This window comes from Plectropomus leopardus, chromosome 1 (genome assembly GCF_008729295.1).
Source record: "Plectropomus leopardus isolate mb chromosome 1, YSFRI_Pleo_2.0, whole genome shotgun sequence".
NCBI classification, from domain to species: Eukaryota; Metazoa; Chordata; class Actinopteri; order Perciformes; family Serranidae; genus Plectropomus; species Plectropomus leopardus.
In genome coordinates this window covers 17,623,127-17,636,973 of record NC_056463.1, presented here as the reverse complement: position 1 = coordinate 17,636,973, position 13,847 = coordinate 17,623,127, and the positions used below count along the sequence as shown (strand labels likewise).

At 41.0% G+C, this 13,847-nt stretch overlaps 1 protein-coding gene across 7 annotated transcripts in view; it reads right to left on the bottom strand.

Moving 5' to 3' along the window:
- Positions 1 to 212: 212 nt before the first annotated feature.
- The window catches only part of sox6 (SRY-box transcription factor 6), a 153,855-nt gene continuing 140,220 nt past the window's right edge, over positions 213 to 13,847 (bottom strand). For 5 of the 7 annotated variants that reach the window (XM_042483805.1, XM_042484034.1, XM_042484112.1 and 2 more), the window contains 4 exons: positions 13,158 to 13,263; positions 3,762 to 3,995; positions 1,847 to 2,063; positions 213 to 1,086 (listed from right to left, as the gene is read on the bottom strand). In XM_042483805.1, coding sequence (XP_042339739.1) covers positions 780 to 1,086; positions 1,847 to 2,063; positions 3,762 to 3,995; positions 13,158 to 13,263 — 864 coding nt within the window. In that variant the 3' untranslated portion in view covers positions 213 to 779. The remainder of the gene's footprint in view (positions 1,087 to 1,846; positions 2,064 to 3,761; positions 3,996 to 13,157; positions 13,264 to 13,847) is intronic. The other 2 variants (XM_042484184.1, XM_042484248.1) reach the window with 1 other exon arrangement.

Below are 13,847 nucleotides of genomic sequence, written 5' to 3'. Positions count from 1 at the left end.
CTGGATAATGAAGCTGTATTAAGAGATCAAGAGATTGTCCAAGACTCACGAAGCCTCTCTCAAAGGACTTAAGAAACAACTTGAAATGTTTGGCACTTCTGCACTTAATTATGCAGTTTGTGAAATAACAATAGCAACAAAAACACAACTAATAATAATAATAATAATAATAATAATAATTATAATTATAATTATAATCTGTAATTTCCCTCTGTAATAAGTTGGAATCACTCCATATGAATTTTGAGATATTTTGTACTGGTAATAATTAATTATTGATTAAAAACATTCACAAGCTGTTGGCTGGCACACTATACCTGAGTGAGAATATTATCCCCATCTTGAACAGTTATGCAGTATATCAAAATCATCTAATTGAAGAGGAAAAACAAGGTAAATGACTGTAAGAATTATATCAAATGTTCAATTTCAAGTTCCGTCTTTTGTTCTAGGCAATGACCTAATTGTGTAAATGTCCATGATCACAATGACAAAATAAACAATGAGATAGAAAAAAAATCTAAATTACCACAACCAAACTGCTTCACACACTTGAAGAAACACTTAAGACCAAATAGCTTTTGATTCTGATGAAGCCACATCTGCATGCTGGCTCCTAAATGATACATCGTTATTATTATTATTTTTTACATTTTTTAACCTTTGTGGTGTCGTTTTGTTTTCTTTTGCTCTTTCGCTCCCTCAGATCAGACCAGCCCTCGGGGGCATCCTCCTGTGTGAGTGTTGTGTCTGTATTCCCCTCTTCAATTCAAGAGGTCTTAGTTGGCGCTGACTGGCTCTTGTGTGTCATTTTCACTACTATAGTCTGATTTGGGCTCATCCTCAAAATCCTCATACATGTCCATCTCATCCTCGCCGTTGACCGGCTCACTGTTGTTCGCCATGGTATTGGGCTCTAGCTTCATGTTGTAGGTGCTCTGGATGACAGGAATGGACGGCTCAGGACTCGCTGAGGCACTCGAGCACTCTGATGTCATCTGAGGTGAGGGTGTGGTGGTCGCCATGGTGATGGCCCCAGGGTAGACCATACTGGCGCTGGTGGTGATGGGGATCTGTGGTGGCTGTCTGGATGGAGGAGAAAAAGAAAAAAAAACTTATTTTTGATACAAATTCAGCCTTCAAAAACGATAAAAGAATAGACGGAAAAAATGCTGAGAGTGCTGCTAAGGATAGTCTCAAAATAGTATACATTTTTGTTTTTGTAGCACTTAAACTAAGATGGTTGGATCAGGGCTTTCCCACAGCAGTCCGCAGTAAGCCAGCAGCTCTGTGAAAATGATTTGGGAAAAGAGAGGTTCTCCTGACAGCTCCCGTCTTGAGCTGTTCAGAAACACTACCCAGTTTATTGGTGACATAAAACCAATACGTGGTTAGCGCCGCTCTTGTCTGCTGCTGCGCTGGATGATTGATACTCCAGCCGCTAAAGCTTATGACTGACATGGGAACACCTGGAGAAGGGTTCTCCTGCTAACCACACACAGTAAATTAAAGTGTTAAGCTTCAGACTGCTGCCCTCCAGGCTTCTGTAAGTCTATACTTAAAGCATATATCCTGTAATAATGTCTGCACTTCATGCTCCAATAGCAGACTGCTATTGTCTAAAATTGTTAAATCACAGCCATTGAAAAAACACTTTATTTTAATGTGCATGTCAGGTTCTCATCCTAAAACCAATACAGTAGAGGTTAACTCAATATTCACTTTTGGACATGCTGCTTACATTTTATGATAAGAATCTCTAAGGAGGCAAAAAGCTACTGTCCAGTTGTTTTACCAGATTGTGTGTCTGTTGTACTTTTGTGGGGAATTGTGAATGTGCACCTACCCCACAGTGAAGAACTGCCTCATCTCTTGTCGCCGTGAGCGCATCATCTGCTTGTACTCTCCAATGCGGAGTTTTTTGCCATCGATAATACAGGTCCTCTTGGGCCGCGGCTTGTACTTGTAGTTTGGATACTTCTCTAGGTGGAGCTTGCTCAGACGGGCCTGCTCTTCATAGTATGGCTGCTTGTCCTGGTTAGACATTGACTTCCACCGAGAACCTGTACAGCAAAAAAGACTCAAATTTCAGTATTTGAACACAAGTGGGGGAAAAAGAGTAATTTCTAATTACTGACAGTGTTTTAAGAGTAATCTAATTATCTTAAAATGATTACTTTTGCAACCATATAGAGTCAGAGACACATTTTACCACATTTTGTCAAAACTTACTTTAAGGGATTTCCCGATCAGATCCTAATTAAACAATATTGGGACCGATCAAAGCATTTTTAAACTGATTGGGATTGGCTATATTGAGCTGTATAGTGCCTGATTTGTTCCTTTGTTTTATGTCAGCTGTCCTACAGATGTTTTATTCACAAAGCTTTCATGGACAACCACACAGAGTGTAGCCTTGCTCTAAGAAGAGACAGACAGCAAGCGTGCGCTCACAACATCCACACTCACCATGCCACTGCAAGTGCAACAAAAGCCCTGCGAGCAAAAAGCCAATAAGAATAATTTCTTAATGTAGCCTAATCTGCGAAAAAGATATACAGACTACAAAAATAAACACTCAGTGGAATACCGCTCATTCAGGTAGGCCGAACTGAGGTGATGGGTGCACCAAAGTGATAAACACGGGAGAATACTCTCTTAAAGGGATGGGAAATTCCCTCAAGACAGCAACAAGTTTGATATTTTATACTTGTATTGTACATGAAAACAAACAAACAAAAACATTAAGGAACAGTGCATAGCTATTAAACTGTCATGGATAGATTATAAATTGGATTGATTTTAACTGTTTTGGAGTATGTGCTGTGCCACTTCATTAAGTAGAAAATTGAAGTATTGGATTGGGACTCCATATTGGCAGAATCTCAATATTCAATGACTTGAATTGGGGGGCAGAAAAAACATAACTGGGACTCCCCTACTTACTTTAACATCGAACTGTACTAAATAAAAGTAGAAGTTTTCTAGCAAATCATAATTTATCTGCTGCTCCGCAGCAACCATTTGATAGCTCTGCACATGCACATTATCTCATGCGAGAGACACGCTCCGATGTCAAACAGAAAGAAACAACAAGCTCGTGTAGTTAATACTGCAGCTCTGTGAAGTGTCCCACTCGGTACTGGATGACAGCACTTTTAACAGCTCTGATGTATGGACTCCAATGCTGAGGGGACAAGACCCATTTAGCCTCTGTCATTTTTCATGACAAACACTTATGGTAGTGATGGGCTATAAATCCGTCTGTATGCTATGGTGACCTGATGCACAGTGGCTTATGAGATAACACACTCTCCTCCTCCTTCAGATGCTAGCTGCTCTGTCAAATCTGCTATACTTAAAGCAATTAACCCTTATCAAAATGCACAAAACACTTAAGTCTGGAAGGTGTTACAGAATACAGAAAGTCAGATTGATTAATGTTCTCCAGCTCTAGTGTGTCATGAAAGAACTTCTGTTTTTAACTATTAGCTGTAAACACTGCAAGTTTATCACTGTTGTTAACAGACAGAGTGAAGTGCTTCTGCTAAGCAAGAGGGTGAAAGGTGCAGAGGAATGAATGGAAGATGCTAAATGGATAATAAAGATAGCTGTTGGATACATGACAGCATATTGTCGGTAATTTCATTTTCCAATTACAAAAGTGCAGATACGAAAGATAATAATTAATACAAAAGCACTGAAGAGTTGAAAAGATCATTTTTCTGCACCTTACAGGCGACTGATTTAAAAGTTCTTACCTAAAATCTTGCTTATATTGGAGTTGTGCATGTCAGGGAAAGCCTGGAGGATCTTGCGCCGCTCATCCTTAGCCCACACCATGAATGCATTCATTGGCCTTTTAATGTGAGGCTCGTTGTTGTTCCTTCCTCGGGCTTCCCTGAAGACTCGGGCTTCGGTGGATCCAGCGCCTCCTGTTGGCCAACAATAATAGGGTTGAGGTTTATCTGCAGAGCCATTTACATCCTTGGACCCTGGAATAGCCAGAGCAGAAACAAGAAGAGAGAGCAGGGCGTGACATTGATTAAATGACCAGCCATGTTCAAACTCTCCTTCATCTACTGTCATCGCTGCTATCATCATCATGAACATTGTTTCAGTTGAGCGCTGGGCTACAAGCTCTCTCAGGGGGGTAGACTTCCTATTGAGTGGAATACCTGACATGACAGGATTATATTTTATGTGCTATAAAAGTGAAGACAATGTCAGTTTAAGGAGGAATGACGCTCTTTAACTCATACTCAGGTCTATCCAAAACCAAAAGACAGAGACTTCAATGGCAGTTAAATATTTTGTCTGCAAGTGTTAACATTTATTTTCCCCGTACATTTCAATTTGACATTCATGGTGTCCATAAAAAGTGCAAGAATGCCAACATAAATAACAAATATGGGGCTTGAGGCAGTCTCTAAAAAAAGTACATTTTAACACATATATGCACAAATAAATTCAAGCACGCCATTCCTCATTCCACCTCCTCTCCTTCCTGCTTCACTCTTTTTTCCTTCCTCCTTCTTTCTCACTCTTTTTCTCTCCACATTTGCGATGAGAGACTGTGCCGCTTCTGCAAAGTGCCGTTTCTCAATCAGGGCATTCACAATCAGCATAAGAGAGTTTCTCTCAGTATTAAACTGTACATCAGGCTGATAATGATTTCTGTTTGCATGCGCATTTGCTTCCTTTTATATGTAAGATGTGAAAGAATTAAATAAAAGCAGTATGAATATTTAAACAAACAAAAACATGTTGATAAACAAGGCTTGAAAAATAAGACAAAAAAAGCCTTCCATATGCTACGATACATCTTTAATGATCTCAAATCTGGAAAAGAAAGCTTGGGATGACTCATGCATATTTCATCATCCACATGTGAAGCCCTCTCATTAGACCATTCCACTAGCAGCCTTGGCACACGTTACCTGGGGTTTGATTTCTATTATTATTTCAGTTGATAAACAAAATCAAACTCCTAATGAGTAATGGAGGGTTTGTGCAGAGGCATTAATTCCAAATCTGCAGAAACCTCGCTTTGCTCTAATCACTAAAGATGCTGCTGCGCCATTTTCAGCCTCAAGAGTTTGAGTGTCTTTACTTTAGAAAAGCGTGTCTTTTTTTTAAAAGTATTATGGGAGACAAGTAGTGAAAAGCACATGCAAACACACAGACTCTGTACTGAAGGAGCACACAGCCACCTCCACTAGAATAGAGATGGAGGTGTGGTGGAATTTGGTTTTGGTTTCTGCTCACAGACAATGTTTGAGGTCCTGCTGCCCACTAGGAAACCTGCTTCTCTCAGTACAAAGGCCCTCCAAATTGATTTTCACCAGCTCATGTTTAACAGTCAAACAGCCACATTTATGATCCGCTGAGGCTTGCCTTCATCTGGGAAGCCAGTGAAAAATGTGTTTTCACACTGTCACTCTGCACTAGTTGCTGACCAAAATATTCAGCTCTTATTGTCGTATTGTTCTTGCTGGTGGAAGTTAAGATAGATAATAATTTATTCAATGTTTATAAGTTTCTGCCTTCTGCAAATATATGCTGCAAAAAAAGAGGTTAAAGGGTCCATGAAAAAACTATAGATATACTTATTCTGGGGGGGTTAAAGAAACCAGGTGATGCTCAGTTACAGTTTAAATTTAATTGGCTTTATTGGCACAACATTATGGATTGAAAAAGCATGCTGTGTTCTCGTAGAGGGATTTTAATTAGACTTTGGCAAGAGCGAGAAAGTCTGGGAATTTCTGTTGAATTTGAGGAAAAAAAGTGTGTCTTTATTTCTTTGTATTTTGAACAGTATAAGAAAAAAATAACTTGTGTCTAAACTTCTCCTGTTACACACTGTACACAAATTCTCTTCATTCTTTCTGGCCAATCTCTCTTATGGTGACTAGTTTCAATAGCAAGTTTATGGTCACAAAGTCTATATCTAATTAAGGTTTGTCTTTTTTAAGGTTGTTTTATTTGAGTTAAATATTGGGCTGATTGAAATTCTTTGTCCAGCAATATGTTAATATAAATATCTCTAAAATAGTGGTTAAAATCTATGGCATTTATTAGCCTTCCTTAATTTATTATTATTTAAAAACAATTTCAAAAAGACTGTCATAATGTTGTCATTCATTTAAAAATATTAAATTGAACTCTTTCTCCACACAATAGTGAATTACATTTTTTGACTCGAATTTTTTTTTTCTTTTTCATTTCATTTGATTATCTCTTTCAGGATGCCTATACAGAAAGCCGAATCTGCAAAACCCCTGCCTTTGCTTAGTCTCTCACTTTAATAACACATGGCCTACACAGCAGATTAATACATTTATAGAAATATACTTACTTGCACCCATAGAGCTTACACAAAATTACCAATTCTGAATGTTTAAGAGGTGTTCCATTAACACCTTTTCCAACTCTGAGTACCATCTCTTGTCCTGTCTGTTTGCTCTTGCCTCCTCGAAGGCTCGAGGCCTTAAAGCCATCATGAATTCAGAAATAATACACTACCTTTGCTGCCACCGAGCCCCACACAGTACGTTAATTTCATTTAGCATGCACTCACTGTACAGGATGAATTGATTTCACTTTGTTTGGTTTTGACAACCATGTTTATTGTGCAATGAAATGTGGTGTGGCGGAGGGCTGACAGTATCCATCAACGCGGGGCAATCTGCTGACTGCCGGGGCCAGATGAAGGTATTCATTAGCTCAGGAGCGCAGCGCTCACTCAGACACGACAGCCAGTGTCTGCACCCCGGGATCGCTTGCTGTAATTTACGATGCCTCCCGTGCCATTACTCTATCACTGACACTGATTCAGCAATTTATATACTGGTGTGCATGCATACGGGCAGAGGTGAGCTTCTTATGGGGAGGGGGGACAAAACAAGCGCCTGCCATCAGCTAGTGCCACATCCATAGTTAGCCAGGAAACCAGCCACGTGACTTGGTTCATTGGAGGGAAACCAGATGAGGCATGGTTTTTTGCTCACATGATGGCACGTAGAAAAGTGCCTCTCTGATGCTGCGGAGAGCTGTTGAAATGAACAACAGCAGTGTTACATCATCTTCACCCGCACTGGGGCAGGTGGTGTGGTCTTGGATTTGTAAAGTGCAAAGTGATGAAGGGATCAAGTTGACTCAGACCTAAAAACAGTTTGACCTTTGACCTGCAATTATACTAAAGTCTTTACTGTAATCTCTGATTACAGTACCAACATTACACTACAGAGAAGGGAGAATGGCTGTCTGTAATTTAAGGCTTCATTGGTAGATAAATTTGGCCTTATTCAGCCTCCGTAATTTATATGACTTAATCAGAGGCATCCTGCACATTAGCAGCCAGTCGCAGCAAATCCCTAGAAACAGCAACATGCAATTTACTGCAACATTGTTTCAGTCTTTTCATTGAAAATCATGACACTGCTCTGACATTTTGCAAATGAGCATTAACATTTTTTTTCTCTGGGAGGTGCAGGACATTTAGGCATCAGTTAGTTAGGTGTGTGATTGTGTAAATAAACACAGATGTTTAGCAGTGACAGGGGCAGCCCCCCTGGGTGGTAGCTGGGGAGGGTAGCGAAACAGAGGGAGTGCTGCTTAATAGAATTTATTGTGATTCATGAGGCCCGCAGCTCAAGTGTGACAGAGCGATATGAGAATCCCCTTTTAATTTGTCTCTCCTGGAAACACTGCAGATGAGCAGCATGAATTACAGTGAGAAAGAATGATTGTGTGTGTGTGTGTGTGTGTGTGTGTGTGTCTGTCTGTCTGAGAGAGTGGGAGTGAATGGGTGGTGGTGGGGGAGCTTTAAAAAAAATGGTAAAGGGAGAGCGGAAAAGGATGAAGCAGGAAAACGAAGAGAAATAGTGAGAATGTAGTAAGGCCTAAACGCCTATCACACCTGTGAGCTGCAGGCTCAGACTCGACCATGTACCAAGCCAGAGGGTAGCACTGCCTCAGTCCCCCCCCCCCCCGCTTCTCTCCTCCTTACTCATCTTTGTTCTGCGGGCAGACACATAATGTCACCCAGGAATCCGCTCAAGAGGATGAGCCTCAGTGAGCAGGCAACAATCACGCAAACCTGCCAAGCCCTCCCTGTTGGGATCAAATCTAACACCTCTGACTGAAGGCATTTACTACTGACAATAGAGCCTCTCCCTCGGAGCAGGATCAAGCGAGATTAATGTGTATGGACAGACAGGAGACAGCGCTCAGTGCCCCCTGTTCTAGCCTGAGCTCATAGCATGCTAATTAAACCATTACAAATTACAAGTGATATAAGCCCCATTATAACATGTTAATCCCCTTTTTTTCTCTTTTTTTAGGCAAGATTTGAGTTTTCTGGAGCACTCGTATGTGTTTGTGTGCTTGTGTGTGTGTGTTGTGTTAGTGTGTGCACATGTGAACTTGGGAACAAACGGCTGACCTGTTTCAACATGCACACTACGGCTTTAACTTTTGTCTACTCTATCCCCTCTCAAATGCATTTTAGCCTAAAAGTGGAGTCTAATCTTTCACAACATCCCAGCTTTGCACATGCAAAAGGAAATGCACACACACGCACACACACACACACAGACACACGCAAGCAGGCACGCTGAAATGTGTCCTACCGAGGGTAAATTTGAGTTTGCCAACCTTAAAAACACAACTTTCTTATTGACTATCTTGACCTATTCAGCTATTGTTGCTGTCACTTGATAAATCATTATGTCTGAGCCTCCTCATCTAAGCTTTCTTCTAGGAAAAAACTCCTCAGCAATAAAACTAAGAGCCTGATTCCCACGGCCTCACAGTGGAAGAAAAACAACAACAAAAACCTCTTCAAACAATCAACTCATATAAAACCGCTCCGAGCTACCGATGTCAAGAAACACAGTAATGTAACAACAATGCAACACAACTGTTCTTCTCATCCGATTCTGCAGGGACATTGTTAGAGACACTGCTTGGTTAAAGCCCCGTCTTTTCTCACTCTTCAGTTGATATTATCACACTGGGCGTTTAGATTAATTCTGTTTCCTGCCTCCGCACATCTCTCAACAACCTCTTTGTTCTCAGCGGACCCTCAGTGATGGGGGCGGTTTAGACAAACACAAAACCTCAGCTACACAGCAACTCCATACTGACATATGTGAATGAACAAAGGGCCTGGCTGGGCTGAGGCCTTTGTGGTATTTTAGTAATGTTTTCTTCAGAGCTTAAAAAGACCTAATGAATTTGCGGTGGGTTCATGTGTGTGGCTCGTGGCTTTGTAAAATGAAGGAAATCCTATCTATTTCCATTCCTTTGCCGCTTTTTTTCCCCCAAGTCGTTAGGACTTTGGTTGCTGCATGCTTTGCAAATATTAGCTTAAGCAACCTAAAGCTTTCTGTGAACTGCTGTGATGACAGAAGTCGGCTGTACACTGGGTCTGCTCAATGTGGCTACTCTGTTCTGGAGGGAGAGCTGCTACACACCGAGCGGCTTTCACACCCTATGTATGGGTTGGGAGGTACACCCAGTAATTTTCCTTTTCAGGAACCACCAAAGTATAGGCAGCATGTTCTGAACTACTGACGAAAAGTGTTTAGAAATAACGAGAAGATTTTAAACTAATTTTCTTCCTGATTGGCACAAAAAGGTTGAACATTTGTGACTTAAATTATGAGTTCCAAAAGTATGTGTGATTGTAAATAACAATAAAAAATGAATTCCAAAATTATACAGTAGTTCTCTTTTGCACCAAAATGAGTGCATATACATTTTTAATTTTTTTTTTTTTTTTTATTAACGTGGGAAACATTCTAAAAATAGGTGATAGATTAATGTTCTTTTTGCCAGTAGACCAGAGCTGGGTACACGACTCTGTAGTAGACCAGTATGCCTTTCTATTTTTTTCTTCCCTTCATGGTTTGTCACATTTGACGTCACAGACGCACTGGAAAACGTAAACAGTAAACAGTAGAAGGCAGCCTGGAGGCCAGTGAAAATTTCTTCTTTTTTGTGTTACTTATTCAATTGTTCTTTAAAACTCGGTGTCACCTAAATTTTGATTGATGTTTGAGTGCTTCTTAGGACAGAGAGGGCCATTAATTTGTGGCTGTGTGTCATTGTAACGTCTCAGGAGAAGGGCTAAAATTAGCCAACCACCTGTGTGTTGTATTTCCATCACTGCTGATCAGAGCCAGTAAATACTCGTAATGAAAGCAAGTCCTTTGTCCCAGGAATAAATACTAATTTTAAACAATAATACAAAAGCCAGATGTTACGTATTTTTTGTGCACTGGGAAAGAGGCTTAAGCATTGATTTGGCAATTTGAAGGTCAAAAGACATCTAGATATCTGAATTAGAAATTGGCGAAGATCGGTTGAAAAGTTAACATTTTTAGATGTATTGGTGACTTATAACCATTGTTTCTATGGGAAAATAGGACTATATTTAATATTTTTTAAAAGCCATTTAAACAACTTTAGTACGTAAGTGTAACATAAAAAAAAAACCTAAACACGTGAATTAATGGTTTTGACCCATCTTAACTGTGACATCTGCATGACCCTTTGACATGCAAATCAACAAACAAGAGCTTTCCAGGTTATTAAATAGAGCACAAATAAGCTGCAATTAGACGGATACTGTATCTTTCCATATATCAAGGTATGCCAGGGAGCCAAGCCTCGATTGGTTTAGGAAGCACAACAAGGATTTCAAAAGTAAACATGTTCTTGGAGGAGTAAACACTTTGTGGTTCACATCATAAAACCCTGCTTCACATCATTCAACTGTATGTGTTTTCCTGTTGGTGAAGCTGAAAGAGACAGACAGATATATTTGTGGCAAAAGAGAAGAAATGCTAACTGTGTGTTCTGAGTTATGTGTAGTGCCCTGGCTCCCAGCCATTTCCCCCTGGGAAGAGGACCTCTCCGCTCCTCTAACCTCTGCTTGCTCCTAATCCATAGCCCGCTGGGAACACTGATGTGAGGCGTCTGGCGCAAGCCTTTCCCTCGGCCCTGTGCAGGACTTAAAAGGACACAACTGCCCTGGTGCGCGCTCTGTTTCAGTCCTGACTCCACAGTAGCCACAGAGAGAAGGTTCCCACTGGGAGAATGAGCAGTGGAAGCACATCTGTCCGAGGAGTCAGACGGGTGGGATGGGATCTGCTGCTGTGGCTCACATGGGAAACATGTCAATGAATCCACTAAATGCACCTCTATTTCTCAACATCACGAATGGGTGTGATGTGAAACTACACATAATTAAAAAAAAGGCATTTACTTTGGTGTTGGTAAACAAACATTTTTTATGGGAAGTAAAAATATATTTTTTAAAAAGTCTATGTGAACCAATTATGCAGGAGCTTTTCTTTCTAAAACTGATGGGAAATGTGTCTGACATGCTATTTAAAGATGTTGACGGGTTACATTGTCCTGAGAAATATCTATCCTTCTGCCTGAAGACTTTTTGAGGCATCAAAGATGAGTCAGAACCGTTTTCCTCTTTGCTGTGGCTCTGAAGTGCCATGGAAACTGCCACAAATATTTATGTCGGACAAACATTGGTGCACTGAGGTACTCCTTGCTCCTGTGTAGGAACCAGCGCCACAAAGGGAGATGACGCTTTGTCACACTGGTGCAACCCGAATTTACACCCCTGTGCCCAGGACCTCAAACAAGCACAACAGCAACAGGAGCCGAGCTTGGAAAAAAGCCAGCTTTGTCCTCAGGCACCTTGTCCTCTGCTCACCTACCTGTGAAAACCTCAGAGCTACGGCTCATTTCGAGCAGCATTCACCCCAACCCCCACATCTCCCTCACACATACGCACATGTTTCTGCACACACCCTCGACCATCTACAACTTAGACACATAACCACATGAAGCAGAAGGCTTTATCAACAATCAAAACTCCTTTTCCTTTGAATGTATAGCATTAGTCTAGAGGAAAGATGCTCAAAGTGCAGCCAGTTGCAGCCCTCAGAAACGTTTTCTGTGGCCCTGATTGTGACATGATGTTCACGCATAATATTGAAACCATCTGAGGCCCATTTCAATACTTTAACTTTAAATAGCTTATATTCAAAGATCTAGTGTGAAGGATTTAGCGGCATCTATCGGTAAGAGCAGGGGGACTTGAATGGTCCTGTAAGCCAATATATGTTTTTTTCATTCTGGGCCACTATAGAACAATATGGGCAAAGAAGACCCACTCAGCATGTGAATATAGATTACTAATTCTAAGGTAATAAAAACGTTTAATACACCGGGCTACTGCATCAAACTGTGACCCCATAACAAGCGTCTGTCAGGCTAGGATTGCGTATTTGTAAAGGCAACGGTTGGATGGCAACTTGCGGCACATCCCGAGTCATCAGTGCTCGTGCCGTTAGCTAAAGTTTGCAGTTCTAGTGGACAACTTGGAAGTTTAATGTGGCCATGAGACGGAGAAGCAACCACGGAAATATGCTGTTACAACAGCAATTGCAAATTCTACAACTTCCTATGTGGCCCTCAAGCACGTGCTGGCTTCCTAAATTGGCACTCAAGCCCCTTTCTCACCACAAAAAAAAACAAAAACAAAAACAAAAAAAAAAAAATTAACACTTGCTTTCATCTGGCTTTTCTATGTAATTGGAAAGGTTACAACCGGCACTCACACCCATGCTCTGCGTTAGTTGTGGGTACACCCGGGTAAACACGCTCCCTTTAGCTCCTTTACCAGCGAGATGCAGTGACGCACCATGACAAAATACCATCTGTCTCCGCACAAGCAGCAAGCAGTTTGTAAGAGAGAATGACCGAGTAAGTAATATATTTTAAAAAAAAGTAACAGTTGTAACATTTTCACCCGCCTGCATGCTGCTTTCTACTGTTTGCTGACCTGTTTTTTTGACCTGTGCGTGATGTCAAATGTGATGCATCAGTGAAAAAACAGAGTTGCTACTGGCAATAGGAAAGGAGTCCATAGACTTGTTTAAAAACCCTGCGTACACACACTAATTTTGGTGGACAAGGGTCTGGTCTAGAGTGTATAGATATTTCACTCAACTCAAGTCTTTAGTGTAGAATTCACAATAACTTTAAGGGAATTTGTATGGAAAACATAAAATAATCTGATATGCAATTACCGTTATAAAGAAAAGACACAAATATGGCCTTACCATCAAGATCCTCTGGCCTTGTGAGGTCAATAACTCTGTGGCCAATCTTTCCTTCCTCACCCAGCTTGCCGAGGTGGTGCCCGATGCTCTCAAAATGCGCCCTCTCCTAGAAGGAAACACAAACAGTCAGGTACACGAACAAGCGCATATCCACGTTTTTACAGTGATAGAATTGTAAAAATAACCCCATCAGGAATCTGGAAATTTGAAAAGAAAAAACAGTGTCTTTGGTAAATGGAGGTTCTTTTGAAGAGCTGCTCTTTTGACATGAGCTAGATGTAGCTTTTTCCCTCTCTCATCTCTCTATTCAGCAGCTGCTGTAATGGATGACAGGAGGCAGAGAGACAGTGAGGGCCAGGGGTGCTGTAAATAGATTTACAGAAGGATACTTTGTGATCCGAAGCACACAATGGGGCCGTGGCCCTCTTTGCAGTGCTCAGATTTTCCTCTGTAATCTTCTCCTTACATCCTCCCTTCCAGTCTACAGTGCCCAGAGCTCAGCGCCCATCATTTATTCAGAGTTCATGCTTTGGAGAACACACCGTGTTTTCCCGTTTGTCATGTCGCTTTGTGCTCAGATTAAACTTGGCATCATGTTGTACTTGACGCACAATGAAACCCTGTCATTCAGCACTCCGTGACAATATTAAATGTCATGTCCATGTGCATTTACAGAATAAAATAACAGCT